Consider the following 18,480-nt stretch of genomic DNA (forward strand, 5'->3'; position numbering starts at 1 on the left):
GCACGCGGTAGAGGTGGCAACATGGTTGTGGCGCCACTTAGTGACTACCACACATACATACGCGCACACAGATTGTAAGAACTGCACAACGTGGTTGTTTTATTTCAAGATAACTGATACAGGATCTGTGTTATACATTCCTCTGCAAAACGCTTGTATTTCATCATCTCATGTTTTTAACATGTAAAAATTACACCAAACAAAAAAAAAAAAGCATGATTTGGCGAGAGTCATATGGTACATGATGATTCAGACAATAAGCATTTATAAGTCTCCAGCATCCAAGGGCTGATGATTTTACTCATTTCACTTACAACCGAGAGAAGTGCACATACAGAACACACACACAAAAGGCTGGTTTCATATGTTAAAAACTACAATGGGGGGGGGGGGGGGGAATGTCATTCATTCGTTCGTTCACATCTGATTGGCTGTTTAAGTCCGTGCCATGATTACATCATTGCAACCGCATCTGTCCTTCTGTGTGTGTGCATTGGGTGAAACTTGTCAGGGTGTGAGTCACGGTGAAGCTGGGGCCTTGCTGCTGTACCGCACCTGGTACCTATTGACTGTTTGACCTTTGACCTGTGATGTCACACAGGTGGTCTTGCAGGGTAGCAAGTCGTCGAGGTCGTCTCCGAGAAGCCAGGCGTGGACAGAGCGGGCGGCAGCGGGGGAGACGTGCTCATTCTGCCACGCGCCATGCCAATGAGAGAAACGCTCACGTTGTAGCCGAGACACATGCAAGTGAGTCTGAGAGAGAGAGAGAGAGACGGGGAGAGACAGAAAGGAGGAAGAGTGTGAGATCTTTTGCAGATTTATTGTCTACCTTTCCATTTGTCTGGCTGTCAAATTGTTTGTGTGCTTACCCATCTGCCTGCCTAACTAACCCTGTCTATCCGTTTTCATGCTTATCTGTCTGTCTATCTACCCAACTGTCTAAACAGCCAGTCTATCAAACTCACTGCCTACTAACAAAACTGTCTGTCCTCTTTCCAACTGTCTGGCTGTTAAAGTGGCTGCCTAAATATTTGCCTGTTTGCCAGTCTGTACATTTAACGATCGGTCAGCCCTCCTTACCTGTCTGTCTGTCTGTCTGTCTGTCTGTCAGCCCTCCTTACCTGTCTGTCTGTCTGTCTGTCTGTCAGCCCTCCTTACCTGTCTGTCTGTCTGTCTGTCTGTCTGTCTGTCAGCCCTCCTTACCTGTCTGTCTGTCTGTCTGTCTGTCTGTCAGCCCTCCTTACCTGTCTGTCTGTCAGCCCTCCTTACCTGTCTGTCTGTCAGCCCTCCTTACCTGTCTGTCTGTCTGTCTGTCTGTCTGTCAGCCCTCCTTACCTGTCTGTCTGTCTGTCAGCCCTCCTTACCTGTCTGTCTGTCTGTCTGTCTGTCAGCCCTCCTTACCTGTCTGTCTGTCTGTCAGCCCTCCTTACCTGTCTGTCTGTCTGTCAGCCCTCCTTACCTGTCTGTCTGTCTGTCTGTCTGTCAGCCCTCCTTACCTGTCTGTCTGTCTGTCTGTCAGCCCTCCTTACCTGTCTGTCTGTCTGTCTGTCTGTCAGCCCTCCTTACCTGTCTGTCTGTCTGTCTGTCTGTCAGCCCTCCTTACCTGTCTGTCTGTCTGTCTGTCTGTCAGCCCTCCTTACCTGTCTGTCTGTCTGTCTGTCTGTCAGCCCTCCTTACCTGTCTGTCTGTCTGTCTGTCTGTCAGCCCTCCTTACCTGTCTGTCTGTCTGTCTGTCTGTCTGTCAGCCCTCCTTACCTGTCTGTCTGTCTGTCTGTCTGTCTGTCTGTCAGCCCTCCTTACCTGTCTGTCTGTCTGTCTGTCTGTCTGTCAGCCCTCCTTACCTGTCTGTCTGTCTGTCAGCCCTCCTTGTCTGTCAGCCCTCCTTGTCTGTCTGTCTGTCAGCCCTCCTTGTCTGTCTGTCTGTCTGTCTGTCTGTCTGCCCTCCTTACCTGTCTGTCTGTCTGTCTGTCTGCCCTCCTTACCTGTCTGTCTGTCTGTCTGTCAGCCCTCCTTACCTGTCTGTCTGTCTGTCTGTCTGTCTGTCAGCCCTCCTTACCTGTCTGTCTGTCTGTCTGTCTGTCTGTCTGTCAGCCCTCCTTACCTGTCTGTCTGTCTGTCTGTCTGTCTGTCAGCCCTCCTTACCTGTCTGTCTGTCTGTCTGTCTGTCTGTCTGTCTGTCTGTCTGTCTGTCTGTCAGCCCTCCTTACCTGTCTGTCTGTCTGTCTGTCTGTCAGCCCTCCTTGTCTGTCTGTCTGTCAGCCCTCCTTGTCTGTCTGTCTGTCTGTCTGTCTGTCTGTCTGTCTGTCTGTCTGTCTGTCAGCCCTCCTTACCTGTCTGTCTGTCTGTCTGTCTGTCAGCCCTCCTTACCTGTCTGTCTGTCTGTCTGTCTGTCAGCCCTCCTTACCTGTCTGTCTGTCTGTCTGTCTGTCTGTCAGCCCTCCTTACCTGTCTGTCTGTCTGTCTGTCAGCCCTCCTTACCTGTCTGTCTGTCTGTCAGCCCTCCTTACCTGTCTGTCTGTCTGTCTGTCTGTCTGTCAGCCCTCCTTACCTGTCTGTCTGTCTGTCAGCCCTCCTTACCTGTCTGTCTGTCTGTCTGTCTGTCTGTCAGCCCTCCTTACCTGTCTGTCTGTCTGTCTGTCTGTCTGTCAGCCCTCCTTACCTGTCTGTCTGTCTGTCTGTCTGTCAGCCCTCCTTACCTGTCTGTCTGTCTGTCAGCCCTCCTTACCTGTCTGTCTGTCTGTCAGCCCTCCTTACCTGTCTGTCTGTCTGTCTGTCAGCCCTCCTTACCTGTCTGTCTGTCTGTCTGTCAGCCCTCCTTACCTGTCTGTCTGTCTGTCTGTCAGCCCTCCTTACCTGTCTGTCTGTCTGTCAGCCCTCCTTACCTGTCTGTCTGTCTGTCAGCCCTCCTTACCTGTCTGTCTGTCTGTCTGTCTGTCTGTCAGCCCTCCTTACCTGTCTGTCTGTCTGTCTGTCTGTCTGTCAGCCCTCCTTACCTGTCTGTCTGTCTGTCTGTCTGTCAGCCCTCCTTACCTGTCTGTCTGTCTGTCTGTCTGTCAGCCCTCCTTACCTGTCTGTCTGTCTGTCTGTCTGTCAGCCCTCCTTACCTGTCTGTCTGTCTGTCTGTCAGCCCTCCTTACCTGTCTGTCTGTCTGTCTGTCAGCCCTCCTTACCTGTCTGTCTGTCTGTCTGTCAGCCCTCCTTACCTGTCTGTCTGTCTGTCTGTCAGCCCTCCTTACCTGTCTGTCTGTCTGTCTGTCTGTCTGTCTGTCTGTCTGTCTGTCTGTCTGTCTGTCTGTCTGTCTGTCTGTCTGTCTGTCTGTCTGTCCGTCCCACTGCAAAACTGCCTGTTTTCTTTGTCATCTATTTCCAGGTAATTAGATTGTGATGTTGTAGTGCACTACGTAATGCTCTAGTGCCCATTGTCTCTAGGAGTGTAGTATACACTACCTTCCTGGCTTTGATCAGCGCGCCACGGCGGTACATGTAATCCTCCGAGTTCATGACGAACACCATCTTGTGTGTGTTGAGTTTAAACCGGCAGTCGAGGTTTCCGGCGCTTTCCACACCCAGCTGATCCCTCAGCTCACGCCGACTGCGCAGAGCCTCCACCTGTCGCAGCTGCCAGCGCCGGAACTGACGCAGGTTTCTGCATGCAAATACACACACATTAGACACAGTCGAGAGAGAAAGAAGAATCACACACACCACGCCATGTGGATAGGAACTTAAAAACTGGACCTGTGTGTATGTGAGCGAGAGAGTGTTACCTGGGCAAAAATACAGGCTTGAAATAATAACCTTCCCCTTGTGAACACATGGACATATCAGTTCCAACAAACTGCTCCATGTAGTTGCTCAGGCACTGCAGGGATCAGACACAAACACACAAAAACATTAGACATACAGATTGATAACACTGGAGCATGCTAGCCACCTATACCACACACACACACACACACACACACACACACACAGACACACACAGACACACACAGACACACACAGACACACACAGACACACACAGACACACACAGACACACACAGACACACACAGACACACACAGACACACACAGACACACACCTGTACTTCAAGGGGATCATCAGCCTGAGCCTCCTCTGTGTCCAGCAGCTCGATGGTCATAGTCACCTCACCTTTATTCTGAATAAACATCACCTGCAACACAAAAACACACACCTCTCAGACTCCACCCACTTTATTCTTCAGTCATTTATTATTACCCCGTGTGTGTGTGTGTGTGTATTCTTCTGTCATTTCTTAGTAAAAGTTGTACTATTTTTGAAACAGTCACCTGATGAGGTCATAAGGAGCATCACAGCAACCGACTAATCAGCAGCTTTTCAGCGTGGTCGCTTTCTTGCATTTTTTCCCAACAATTTCTCTCCTTCCATCTTTCTCTCTATTGGATCCTGCTCCTTTCATGTCTTTATTTGGGCATTTCCTGTTTTAGTTTTTTGTTTTTATTTCACCAGCCATCTTCAATACTCTATCCCTCTCCATCTATAATCCACTCCTTCACCATTATATTTCCTTTATTATCCTCCCTTACGATTTGATCCTTCCGCTTAACCTTTCTTTCTTTTTCAACTAATATATTTCTTCTTTCCGCATTTGCACGTTAACTCCTCTGTGTGTTTATTGGTGTGTGTGTTTATTGGTGTGTGTGTCTGTGTGTTTGTTTACCTTAAAACAGTTCTCTTCAGCCATCACTCTCTCAGATTTCCACTGGTAGCTGGTTTCCCAGGCAGCTCTCACACACTGAGAGGAGAGGTTTCCCCCTGCAGCGCCCCGTCTCCGCTCACATACATACAGCTCTGCTACTTGAACACACACCTCATCACTCACCAGGTGCTGCAGCTACAAAGGTACAAAGACACATACACACAAACAGTTTAGCAGTGAAGAGTTCTGTATTAGTAATGATGGGTAAGCCAAGCGCATTTCACTGATCACTTCCTGTAATATTTCACAATCACACTCTCTCTCTCTCTCTCTCTCTCTCTCTCTCTCTCTCTCTCTCTCTCTCTCTCTCTCTCTCTCTCTCTCTCTCTCTCTCAATATCTCGGTGTATTTCAGTTTCTGTCTCTTTTCTTCTCTCTTTCTCTCTTTCTCTTTTTCTCCCACTTTTTGTCAGATCTGTTGTATAGACATCTATATCAGTGTCAGTCTCTCTTTTTGTCTGTTACTCTCGCTCACCTGTCTGACGATGTTCTGGATGAGTTTGTCGATGGTGAAGCCAATGTAGGCGTGAATGGTGAACATCTCTCGCAGCGTGTCCTCGTACTGTGTCCCCTCCAGATTTCCATCCAGCAGACTGCGCACCATGTCTAAAAACGCTGGGTAATACTCTTCCAGCTCCACCTCACCTGCACACACACACGTTCAGTTACAAACTTACTGCACCTCATTACAAACAACTTGGGGCACTGAATGTAAACTGTTTGTCTCTCTTACTGGGTTGCTTAAGTCGCAGCTCCATGGCGAGATCAGTGGCCTTGTCTCTACGTCCCTCGGCCACCAGGAGGCGTTCTGCACTCTGCTCAGCACGGTGCTCCAGTAGCTGTCTCTCAGCCTGTCTGTACACCTTCAGCAGCCGCAAGCACAGAGTCTGGTGAAGCCGCAGGAAGAAGTACCAATTGTTGTTGACGAAGAACAGATTGTAGATGCCGTCCTGCTCTTTCTGCTGCTCTAGCTGCTCTTGTTGCTCCACCCCACGCGGGGACGCACACCGTCGCCGCCTTGACTCACCGTTCACCTGCTGCTGATTTCCTGTAGGCCCTGCTCCTGCTGCAACTCCTCCCCCTCCTCCTCCTCGCTCTGCCATCCCTGCTGCCGTCTGCGTCTCTGAAATTGTACCAGCAGCAGTCCCACCCCCGTCCTCTGTGTCTGCCTCCTCGTCCGTCCACTCCTCTGTGTCGCTGAGCTCACCACGCCGAGAGAAGAACAGGTCAGGGATGAAGTGGTGGATGATGCGCTTAATCTGGTCTTTGTCCTCCTTGTGGATGGTGGGCTGGCGCTTTACGTGATAGATGATGAGGGACGCTGCGTCCTCCAGGATCTGCTTGTCCTCGTAGGAGAAGATCAGGTGAGGCTCGCTGCAGGCGCCGCCTCCTTCACGACCCTGCTGACCAACTCCGCCCTCCTCAGTGCTCTGCTCTTGACGCTATACAGACACACACGCACAAGCATGTTAATACTTTCTACTGTGCTACAATGTTATGATAAATAGACCACAAAGCTGTGCGTTGCAGTGCTGTGCTAGCACTTTGTTAGTACCTCGTCGTATATGCTCTCGATCTCATTCAGGAGGCTTTTGGACCTCAGTGCCTTCATGTCATTCTGTTTGAAGTTGACCCCCTGGTGGTCCAGAGATTTAAGGTATGCTTTTTCGTACTGCTCCCTCCAGATCTTATTAAAGCCCTGCTGAGCTTCTCTCCACTCTTCCTCCTTCGCTTTCAACCTGAAAACACACATACACACACTAAACAAAACTTCACTGCTACAGGGCACTGCACCACACCTGACATTGAGCCCAAAACCTAAAAAAAAAAAAAACCCGTTATAACTGTGTGTCTAATGTTTACAAATTAGAGGTAGAAACAGAGATAGATAACGAAAGACATACATAGGCAGAGGCAGACTGATGAAGACAGAGTTATATATATGGGGAGAAAGACAAGACAGATGCATAGAAGAAGAGACAGATAGACATATATAGAGATTAGATTCTATACATATAGACAAACAGATGGACAAAAGCACAGAGACAAGTGATGTACCTCTTTAGAACTACAGGTACAGCAGTCGCTGGGTTCCTCTTCAGACCTTCAATGATCTCGGGAGCTTTATCACCGTAAATACGATACACAGCTCGCCTCTGGATCACCTCAGAGGTCCCACCCAGACAATCGTCCAATCGGAAGCGGTCCTGGTCCTCTGGTGAGAGACGAGACAGCTTCTTCTGCACGCTCTCCAAAACCCTGATGGTGGCCAGGTTGGTCTCCAGAACCACATCCAGCTACGAAGAGAGAAATCACACAAAACACCATTATTTTCCTTCACTTCTTTGATCAAATTCTTTTCTCCATCACTTTTCTTTGTCTCTTAAATCAACCACTACTTTTTTTTTAAATATATTTTCATTTCCATCACTCCATGTTACTTTAATTTTATGATTCTCTCGTCTTTTCCTCCTCCTATCAACAAACACCCCCCATCCACCCATCTCTTCCATTGTTTATCACTTTTCATCCCTTCCATCCCACTAATCTATTTTAGGCCATCTATTTATTATCTTTCCTATCGTCACTCACTCGTAATTACTCTTATCCCTTCATCTCTTAATATCTATTACCTTTATCTCTTCATCCCCCAGTCTATTATTTTTTTGTTGTAGATATCTACCACTTTATCCCTCCATCAACCTTCGTTTCTATATACCAGTTACCTTTAACCTTATCTTTCCATCTCCACCTCTTTATTGCTCAATTCCTCTTATCCCTACCATATTTTTAAACATTTATCTCTCAGTCCTCTATTTCCTTAACCATTCTCTCCATCATTTTTCTAATACACCCTTTGAACTATCATTCCCTTTAAATTCATAATGTTTTCTTCTATTCTTTCTTTTGGGTGTTAAATTGGGTGTAAAAAAAAAAAAAAAAAAACTCTTACATTTGGATCTCGGGTTCAACCGGTCTTGCTAGAAACTACAAGTAAGAGTGTGTGTGTACAGGTGCAGGGACTCACCTCGAACCTCTCATCCTCACAGCGGTGCAGCTGCTCCTCGTATGGCGTCTTCTTCGAACTCACAAATGTGGAGTCCTCCGACCAAGATGGGAAGGATACCCAGGTATCGTTCAGCACCTGCACAGGCACAAAAAAAAAAAAAAAAAAGGGTGGGGGTGCTCCAGTTAGTCACATAGCCTCACGTGGGTGTCTAGTGTGGGTATGGCCTAATATTCTAATGAGCATGTTTGACTGGCAGTTCTCTCGCCATCTTACTACAAATAGTCAAGTACTAGGTATGGGCAGGGCAAGGAACATTAGCCTTGTGATTGGTCCGTGTGTGAAGTGTACGCACCTCTTTACACAGCGCTGTTCTCCCGCTGCATTTGGGTTGTTGGTACGTTTTAGGCAGAGCTCTGTAACTTGAACCGAGTCTCTTACAGGAAGCGTAGTCCACCTCCCTGGCCCCGCCCCCTTCCATATAGCGCTCTGATAGGCCAGACACAGAGTGCGAAAGCTCCTTCTCGCCGAGAAACGATTTAAATTGGGTGTAAAGCTCTGGAAACTTCCTGTAACACAAAACATTTCATCGTCTAGTTTATTTTAAATACATTTTAACAATTATTTAATCAAGCAGCATGGTCGTCAAGTTTACCCAAGGAACGGTGTGACGAGCTGCAGGAGCTCAGCTCCTGACACCACCTCCTGGTTAAACAAGGCGATGCAGCGCAGGAAGTTCTCGTACACCTCCTGACTCTTAAATAAACGCCGAACCTGGAAGCACAAAGAAATTCCTGATAAGCAGAGAATGGAAAAACAAAATCACGGCTGGAGCGGTTGATCTCGATTATTTTAGCAATTGAATATTCTACAGATTAATCCAACGAATAATCAGATAAGAAGTACTTTTCTTTATTAAAGAGCAATACAAAATATACAAGAGAAAATAAGACGGGTCTTTTAATATGCACACGTAATTTGTTTCTTTTAGAAAAAGTAACGTTTTATTGCTTAAACTGCAAACAAGAATATCTGCAAAACTAAACCCATTTAGTGCATTTAATAGCAAAATATAAATACAAATAAACATTAAAAAAATAATTTCTACATTTCAGATTACAATAAAAAAAAAAAAAAAAAAAAAAAAAAAAGTTGTGGGGGCTAGTTACATTTAAGTTTGAAATGATCCCAAACTTTGGCAGGATCGTCTCTTTCTTTGGCCTGAATCCTAGGGAGGCCCCTTTCTGCCACATTAAAAAAAGCTTGCCCAATTCCGACTTTTTTTAATCGCAATTCTGACTTTATTTCTCGTAAAAATCCGACATTTCTGGTACAATAACCGGTAAACGTGTCGTCAGCCTGAAGTTTGAAGCTGTTGGTGCATGAACCAGCTCCTCTGCCTCATCCGTCTTGTTCAGTCTCCTCCAGAGCGTATTGTTAGACAGAGTTCTCTCCAGGGTTCGGTGGCTTAGTTTAATACCATGCAATTCTACTGATTGTAGCCCATTTAATTTTCAATGTGTAAAACTTTCTGACACTACAGGTCGGGTGATGCTTCCCATTTGGGAAGGAAAATCTCTGAATTGCCAGAAAAAAAAGTCTGAATTGCAAGAAAAAAAATTGCTTGGATTTAGGCAAACATTTTATTCAATGTGTGGGAAACTGGTTTCCATATGAATCTTTTCCTCGCCCCTCCCTGTTTTTCAGTGTTTCTTTATTTTTCATTTTGCAGTGTCTTCTGTGTTCCCTGTCCAGAGCACTCCAGAGTTTAGCAGGTGGTGCGTGAGTAATAATGATCCGTGGGAAATGCACTGCTCTGTGTGTAGGTAATAAACTAAACAAAGCATTTTGTTTAGCAAAAAAAATTCCTCTATGAATTTTTGTAAACGAATTACGCAAGGAATTGTAACAGCCCTAATCATGGCACCTGTCATGCTTGCGTCACGTTTACCTTGTCGAAGAAAGTGAACTCTCTGAGAACTCCGTGCTTCCCGACTGAGGCGAAAGACTGATCTTTGGAGCAGGAGAACTTCATTTTCTTCTGCAGTAAAGAAGGACATGAGCAAAGAAAGAATGAGGGATGAGAGATAATTTAAAAACAATGTGAAGACAGGTACAAATATAAGGGTGGTTTTCTGCGTAAAGAGAGAGTGTGTAGTAGTCGGATTCATACCTTAAGCAGCGGCGTCATGTGAGGCATTAGAAGTGGCCGTGGCCTTTTCTTGCCTTGCTTATTAAAGTCCTCCTCGTCCATTTTCTTCACCTGCTCTTTGCCTGTTAAAGAGCCACTAGTAAACTGCAAAACACACACACACACACATTACACACACGAGATTAAGAAACACACGCATAGAACATAGTTCTAACTAAAGATGTTTTCTTCTCACCAGCGATCTCTTGGCATCAGGAAGAAATTGTCCGAACTCTGCCAGCAGGTCCTCCTGTCCTTTAAACAGACTTGCCACTTTGGAAAAAACCTCATCTTCCGTCATCCCTGAACTCACCCTGCTTCGATTCTCCTTCAGCTCCAGCTGTTCCTTCTGCATCACACACACACAAACTGATTCACCAATCTATAAATCACTCCCTGACTCCACCCCCCCTTCTCTTTCAAACTGTCTACCTGATAAGTGTGCAGGATTTCCAAAAAGGATCTGTAGATTTCTGGATGGTCCAGGAATCGGCTCTTGATCTTGTTCACATAGCTGATGGCGCTGTCAAATTCGACAGGACTTGCCTCCGAAGCAGGAGGGGACGCAGACGACGTGGCTGGCTGCAAATGGCTGGGCGGTGGCAGGGCGATTTTTCCCGGCGGTTCAGGCGGAACTCCAGGCGTCGGCGAGGTGCTCTGAGGCGACGTTACTGGTTCACTCTGAGCCGAACTCGACTCTGTGCTCTTTGCCTTGCCAGGAGAAACCTGCTGCGAAGAAGGGGTCAGAGTCTAAATAAACGCAATGCCGAGAAAAAATGCGTGTTCAATTCAGGAAGTGGCTACCAAAGCTAATTTACCTGCGGACTGAAGGGCGACTGCAGGAAGGCCATTCCGTTTTTTGGGATTTCTATCCGATATCCAGGAGGCAGGAACGCATTGAAGCCCAGCACGAGGTCCGGGTGGCCATGAAACAACTGGGAGACCCGGTTTATTACACCCGGTGTATCAATACTGCGAAACACAAAGACGACTCAACCAATCAAGAAACACCAATAGAATAAAACAACCAATCTATGGATACTTCTATCCAACCAACCAATCATTTTGCATTGTTTTTATAAACAGTCAATCACCTCTGAGATTTGAACTCCTTCATAATGTCCAGGAACTTGTTGTAAATCCCAGGATCATTTGCAAACCGGATTTTAACCTGGTCCAAGTACGATAACGCATCTTCTACCTGAAAAGGGGATTAAAAAATAAATAAATAAAAAAACAACAGAATTGAGTGGTTGTTTTAAATCATGTTTAACTCCTCCCACTTCAAATAGCAGCAGAAAGCCAACAGTTTCTTACTAGAATTAAACTCTAGTAAGAAAATGAAAAAAACTCCATGGTCTTAGTTTGAACACAGAGTGCCGCTGATGTGGATCATCGGATACTTGTATATGTATACTTATAAGCAAAATGCCTGCCAATATTTTATGCAGCAAAATCCTTTCAGAAATGCACAGTGATGATGTGTGACCACTAAGTGAAGAGCTTACATTGTAGTAATCTTACTATGCTGTTCACGCAAAAAAAAAAAAAAAAAAAAAAAACAACTACAGTCTGTGATCAGGTGATCGCTAAGTTGATGATAGTATTCCGTTATAAATGCACCAGACTCTCCAGCAATAAAGAACAGTTTTAAAATGGTCTTTGTTATACATCAATAAAAGTAATGTCTGTTCATTAGCACTACAAAGTAATTAGCTTTTCTCTTTAGGTTTACCAACAATTATAGCTGTTAATGCTAGCTACAGCAATCAGTTAGGTGTGCTGCATACCAATTCAGATAACATGATCTGCTCAACCACTTTGGCTGTTCAATTGCACTTGGTTCTGGCAAATTAACCAACCAGAAAACTCAACAGTACAAATGCAGGCAATAGCCAGTCTGCTGTTCTCATGTTTTTACAGTTCAAACGGATATGGAACATTAACAAATGGAATGAAAAGCCCATATTGAAATTACATGTGTTCGTCCAATCAGAATGAAGCAAATACGAGCGAGATATTTTAACTCTGGCTATACATTTTTTTCTTTAGTTATTCGATACAAAAGTAAGATCATGTGTCCTCTCTGCATGTTTCCATTTGTCATGATAAACAAAACATTGAGGATGTCTGGCTTAAAGTTTTATGTTTTACAGGGAGGTGGGTTACTGATTGGAAGGTTGTGGTTCAAACTATGGAATTGCCAAGTCACCACTTTTGGGACCCTTGATTAAGGCCCTTGAACATTTGTGCTCCAGCGGCATTGTAACATGGCTGACCCTGGACCCTGCTCTCAGCTTGCTACATCGCTGGAATAAGCAAAGAAATATTTATCCTGTTGGATCAAAAGTTTTCTAAATATCTTTTATAATAATAATGATAATAATAATAATAAAGCATCCAGACATGTCAGACATCATGCTTTTTCATGACAAGAAAGTAAAACTCTACTTCAAACGTTTCTGATTTAAAAAAATAAAAAACGCGAACAGCGGCTAAATTCTAACTGCCAACGAAGTTCATTTCAAACAAACGGTGAAAATGCTGCTCAAAACATCAAAACAAAGAGCTGATAAACACTGATACAACCTGGTGCTTAAACAGAGTCGAATATGTAGAACAGTGTTCTCACAGGCAAAATAATCTAAAATGAACAGCTACATGTTCTGTTAAATTGCAAACAAAGCATTAGAGAGCTTAACAGGTTTAAGTGACTGCACTTAGTGTAACAGAGCAAACGAACAGCCAAATGAGACAATCATGGTATAAATGAAAAGAAAGAAAGAAGGAAAAACTACACACTTTCTTCAAACACAAACGAACAGTTAAAATAGATTACTCCTTGTAAAATCTACATCAAGTAAAAATGAACAGCTAAAGCAAAGCATACAGATGCAAACCTAGAATAAAAGTTTGATGTGCAAACGAGCAGTTTAAAACTGTTTACATTGTTATTACATTAAAATTACATAAAGCTGAGTCAAAATAAACAGCTATAAAGTGTTCTTATGGACCAAATGAACAGTGAGCAGTGTTAGGAGCGAACAGTGCACAGCCAAAATAGCCCCGCCCCCCCCAAAGGCCCAAGTGAACAGCTAAAACAGACTACCATCTAAATCACTACAGTGGGTTACCCAGTTTCCTGTTACTTCTACAGATAGTTATTATAACTTTAGTAAAAAGCTGAAGTGACCATGGATGTTACTAAATCCACCAGCCAACAGGCTTTTTTTAAGCAAAGATAAACAGCCAAAATACTGCGCAGTGTTTTTACACCTGAAGTGAACAGTCAAAACAGTTAAAGCAGTAAGCTAAAAGGGGGTTGAATAGCTTAATAAGTGTGTTGTAATGTCTAAATGAACAGCCAAAACAGGTGACCCTTTGTTCCCCCATTCCACCCAACGAAGAGCTAAACCAGACGACCAGCTAGCATGACACGGGTTTCCCTGTCGTTCCGTCTTGTACCCTTTAAAACAGGAATGAACAGCTCAATCCGTCAAGACGGTTCTTAATCCTGAAGCGAACAGCGAAGGTGGCGGTAACAGGCCAAAGGGAACAGCTCGTCCCAGAGCGAACAGCTCGAGCAGACCACAGTCTTGGTGAAGGCTTATGCTGGGTCCAAATGAAAAGCAAAAACTGCCAGCACTGTTAATAAGACGAACAGCCGAAGGGTTTTTTCCCCCCCTAAGTGGAAAACATCTAAATGAAAAGCTTAATAAGCCCAAATGAAGATCAAAGCCAGACGAACAGCCAGCACTGCACTGGGATTAATAGGTTTCCTGTTTAGGATAAAAGAAAACTAACAAATGATAAGAGGTCAGTGGGGTGATGGGGAACCAGATGATGGTCTTGTAGAAAAATAGTAAAAGATCAGGGTTTTTATTGTGCGAGAATGTAAGAAAGAGAAAAAGTGAGTTAGCTGGGCTAAGAGAAGCTAAAGTGATCCCTGTGGTTATTATTAGCATGGTGATTACAAAAGACACAGAATGTGAGCTTGGAGATCGACAAGAAGTGATGAGTTGATCGCTGGAATACATTTAAATGTACGTAAAATAAGGGTGAAGTTGGACACTGCGGAAGGATCTCTCACTCCCTCTCACACACACACAGAGATCTAAAGGTAATGCTAATGCTAAAGCTAGTTTTTCTTTAAAGCTCAGCTCAACAACAATGGTGCAGCGGAAAGAAAAAGTGCCTTTTCGGTGTGTCTTACCTTCAGTTTCTGGAAGTGCTGCTGGTGTTTCTGGGCGCTGAACGCTTTGTCCTGGATCTGGTTGATGTGCTTGGTGCTGCTGTGAGCTTGAATTTTCGCCATTGTGCTCAGGAGCAGCAGCAGCCACCAAAACACCAAACCGGGATTATTTTATTGGTTTAACACACACACACTCTCTCTCCTCTGTGTGTGTGTGGCAAAGTTACAAATAAAAAACAAGAAAACGGTAATCTAGTTTCCCCTACCCACTTTGTTTCGCTGTATATTTGCTGTATCAGATGGCTGTGCGAAAAAATTAAATAAATAAGGAAAGAAAGAGAAATCTTGGCCAAGTGGCAGCACCGCCGGACCCTCAGCTCAGGAAAAAACTAGCCCAACTACCCGAGCATCGCTGCGTTTCTCTTTTTTAAAAACCCACTTTATTTACATACAAACAACAAAAAAAGATTCCCGGCTCCGAAATAACGATGGCGGCGGTGATTACTAATTTTTATTATTATTATTTTATATTATTTTTGTCACTATTTCAACAACTAACAATTAGCCCGAACCTGTCTCTTTAAATCTGGCCGCAGCTGAGCGCGCGGGTGAAAAGGGGAGGGAGGGAACTTAAAACTGCGCATGCGCACGACACCAGCGAGGCGGAGCTCCCGGAGACGGGAGGGGGGGTCTTTGGGACCGGGAAACTCGAAGCCGAAGCCGAATCCAGGCGGAACTTGCCGAGCCTCTCCGATTTTGAATGCATGAATGAAATGATTATTTGTTTATTTTAAAGATATGCGAATGGTATATAAATAATACAATACAATTTATTTTGTTAAAAAAATTTTATTAAAAAAAAAAAATATTAAAATAAAATTCATTTATTACATGACGTGTGCTGTTTTATATAGGTTTTATAATAAGTTATAGAAACAGATATATTTTATATTAAAATACTATTAAAGAGAATAAAAATAAAATCTAATAAAAAAAAACCCATAAAGCTTTTTGACTCTAATTCTGAGGAGATAAAGTTATAATAGTATAATATTTTATACTTTTAATTGATATATAATTGTATTAATATTGCTATTCATTTATTAGATACAGTATCTCACAAAAGTGAGTAGACCCATCACAGTTCAGCAATCATTTCAGTATATATTTTTAAGAGACACTACTATAGAAATTAAACTTGTATATATTTTAGAGTAGTCAATGTGCATATAGCGTATAGCAGTACAGATTTACTGTCCTCTAAAAATAACTCAACACACAGCCATTATTGTCTTAATAACTGGCAACAAATGTGAGTACACCATAAGTGAACATGTCAAAACTGTGTCCAAAGTGTCACTATTTTGTGTGAGCACCATTGTTATCTAGCACTGCCTTAATCATCCTGGGAAAGAAATTCACCAGAGGTGCACAGGTTGTTGCTGGGATCTTTTTCCACTCCTCCATAATGACATGACAGAGCTGCTGGATGTTAGACACATGGTGCTTCTCCACCTTCCGCTTGAAGATGCCCTACAGTTGCTCAATAGGTTTCAGGTCTCTAGACATACTTGGGCACTCCATCACCTTCATCTTCAGCTTCCGTAGCAAGACAGTTGTCATTCTGGTGTTGTGTTTGGGGTTGTTATTATGTTGGAAAACTGCCATTCGGCAGACACCATCTGAGTCTCATCAGACCACAGGACGTTTCCAGTAATCCAAGCTCTTGGACAGGTATTCTTCAGCAAACTGTTTGTGGGCTTTCTTGTAAACCAGCTTTAGAAGATGCTGCAAGCCATGCAAACCGCCATTTGTTTTGTTGAGCAACAATTCTAATTCTCAAATCCTCAGAGTTCTTTGCCATGATGTGCCATGTTGAACATCCAGTGGTCAGTATGAGAGAATTGTACTCAAAGCACCAAATATTAACTGCTCTAATACAAGATACACAAATATGTATGGTTCTATCAAGCATACAAAAACGTGAACATGATGATTAGGGCATGTGGCTTTGCACGGTTACATGATGTACAGCTGTTATCACTTAAGGTGTACTCACTTTTGTTGCCAGCTATTTTGGCAATAATGGCTGTATGTTGAGTTATTTTCTCGAATCATCCTTAATATTTGTAAACCAATAAGTGCATTCTCAAAACAATGTGTACAAACAGCATAACACACCAGATTTCTTGCAAAAGTGTGTACTTTTCTTAAAATACTTAATATACTTGAGCTTTGAAAACTAGCCTACATCTGTGGTGTGTGAGAGCCGGGAAAGAAACACCAGTGGCAGATTGAAAAAGCCACAGAATGACAAGAAATAAGTTGATGGACTGAAAACGACACCCAATGAGAAGAAATGTATTGATCATGGCACTAAATAGAATTAAACTAAAGTAACGAGCCTGTTTTAAAAATGTAAGAAATAGAAAGTACAGATATTTGTGTCAAAATGTAATGAGTAAAAGTAAAAATATAATATATATATATATATATATATATATATATATATATATATATATATATATATATATATATATATATATATATATAATTAATACGTTATTAAAATAATAACAAATACAGTTAGAAATTCTCTTTTGAATCTTCTTATTTTAATATTAGTTGTTTTTAAAAAAAATTTATGACTTTAATTTTCTGGTTTTTGTAATAAGGATTTTTATAATATTTATGTAAAGATGCATTTTCAGTTATTTTCCATTGATAATATGGGGGAGCACAAAACTTTGTACCCAATCTGTTTTTGCTTTTTTGTGGTCCCACACCTACTTTTACTGCGCATTTGTCATTATAAGGCTGTAGAAGAGCAAGTGGTTCAGGGGAAGGAACACTCTCAGGACAACGACAAGTTCTGAGCAGATCAGTTTATTTGAGAGTTTTACAGGACTGTCATTTTAAACACTTTTCTACCCCCGGCCTCAACCTTTCATACACAATCCTGCGCTCGACCATGCCCCCGCTGCCACAAAGGCCAAGGCTTAACATGCAGTGCAGAAATGTTGAAAATTTTTATTTTAAAAAAATCAATTACCTTTATCAATTACAAAATTAAAACAGTTACAGACGTTTCTGTTCACCTGACACTGGACCCTTAGGAGGGGAAGTGAGAAAGTAAGTAAGTAAGTGAGGAAGTAATAAAAAAAGACAGTGAAGATAGTGGATGAAAGATCAAAGAGGTGCTCTCAAAAACAAGGTAATGAACAAGGTTTAAAACTAGGGATGTAAAGGCAGAAATGAGCAGTCAAGGAAGGAAGTATACAAGTAATTAAGGGGGTTGCAAGACAGGATTGAACAAAAGTAAGAAAAAGTAAGCAAGTAAGAAATCGATAAAGGGAATAAAGAAGCAAGAGAAAGAAAGAGGAACTGATAAAGCATCATGATCATGCCTGAAGGTGAACAAGTGCATGAGCAGGTTAAAAAGAGATAGAAGAAGGTGTAGTGAGTGAGGAAGTGAGAAGGGTATAAGTGTGTTATTGCAAAGTAGGGAGGAAGAAACGAGGAAATGAGGAAGCAATAAGATAAATTAAAAGTGGTGAGTTAAGTGAGAATCGTGCAAGTGTGAGAGTGAGAAAATTATATGGAGAAGGAAGGGTGGATGTTAATAAATTTGTGAGTAAGGGATAAACAAGCAAGTAAATTACATTTAAATAAGTCAAATGTGTTGTAAATATAGGGGTATGTGTAGCAAGTGAGTGATTTAGGGGAAGAGTTCGGAATGAGTTGGGTGAGGGGGTAAGTAGGTTTAGGGAGTGAGTAGGCAATTGGCTGCAGGGAGTGAATGTGTCTGGAGTGACTGGGGTGTAGAGTCTGAATACTGCGTATGAAGCGTGGTGTAGAGTGTAGGGAGTGAAAAGTGAATAGGGTGTAGGGAATGAGTAGGGTGTAGACAGTAATGAGTGAATGGGGAGTATTAAGTGAGTAGGGTGTAGACAGTGAAACGTTATTAGGGTGTGGGGAGTAAAGAGTGAGTAGGGTGTAGGGAGTGAGTAGGGTGTAGACAGTGAAGAGTTATTAGGGTGTGGGGAGTAAAGAGTGAGTAGGGTGTAGGGAGTGAGTAGGGTGTAGACAGTGAAGAGTTATTAGGGTGTGGGGAGTAAAGAGTGAGTAGGGTGTAGACAGTGAATAGTAAATAGTGTATAGGGAGTGGGTAGGGTGTATGGAGTGAGTAGGGTGTAGGGAGTAAAGAGTAATTAGGGTTTAGACAGTGAAAAGTAAATCAGTGTAGGTAGTGAAGAGTGAATAGTGTATAGAAAATAAGTATAGTATAGTGTATGATAAGTTAAAGTCTTTTGATGTGTGCTGAAATAATAAAAACTCAGAGACAGAG

The 18,480-nt window shown here is 43.0% G+C and overlaps 1 protein-coding gene across 2 annotated transcripts; it reads right to left on the reverse strand.

The window, feature by feature from the left end:
* Nucleotides 1–72: 72 nt before the first annotated feature.
* sin3b (SIN3 transcription regulator family member B) lies at nucleotides 73–14,782 on the reverse strand. 2 transcript variants are annotated; one of them, XM_083555183.1, is made up of 19 exons: nucleotides 14,154–14,782; nucleotides 11,035–11,141; nucleotides 10,759–10,912; nucleotides 10,373–10,669; nucleotides 10,137–10,289; nucleotides 9,923–10,045; nucleotides 9,701–9,790; nucleotides 8,405–8,523; nucleotides 8,105–8,318; nucleotides 7,771–7,887; nucleotides 6,801–7,039; nucleotides 6,298–6,481; nucleotides 5,476–6,184; nucleotides 5,218–5,387; nucleotides 4,705–4,878; nucleotides 4,084–4,176; nucleotides 3,768–3,862; nucleotides 3,448–3,646; nucleotides 73–753 (listed from the first exon to the last, which is right to left on the reverse strand). In XM_083555183.1, exons 1-19 carry the CDS (start codon nucleotides 14,253–14,255, stop codon nucleotides 520–522), a joined length of 3,573 nt encoding a protein of 1,190 aa, XP_083411309.1. In that variant the 5' UTR covers nucleotides 14,256–14,782; the 3' UTR covers nucleotides 73–519. The 2 variants fall into 2 exon arrangements, with proteins under 2 accessions (XP_083411309.1, XP_083411310.1); XM_083555184.1 differs by having other exon boundaries at nucleotides 10,373–10,666; nucleotides 14,154–14,750.
* Nucleotides 14,783–18,480: the final 3,698 nt, after the last annotated feature.

Source organism: Silurus aristotelis (genome assembly GCF_946808225.1).
Source record: "Silurus aristotelis genome assembly, chromosome: 11".
Classification (NCBI taxonomy): domain Eukaryota; kingdom Metazoa; phylum Chordata; class Actinopteri; order Siluriformes; family Siluridae; genus Silurus; species Silurus aristotelis.

What these genes read in the sequence shown, in the direction of transcription:
- sin3b (XM_083555183.1), bottom strand. Translation starts at nt 14,255, where the DNA reads ATGGCGAAAATTCAAGCTCACAGCAGCACCAAGCACATCAACCAGATC. An exon ending in GCTGCGACTTAAGCAACCCA is followed by an intron (nt 5,388 to 5,475) that starts GTAAGAGAGACA and finishes GTGTGTGTGCAG; the next exon opens with GTGAGGTGGAGCTGGAAGAG. An exon ending in AAGCCTGTATTTTTGCCCAG is followed by an intron (nt 3,647 to 3,767) that starts GTAACACTCTCT and finishes ATTTGCATGCAG; the next exon opens with AAACCTGCGTCAGTTCCGGC.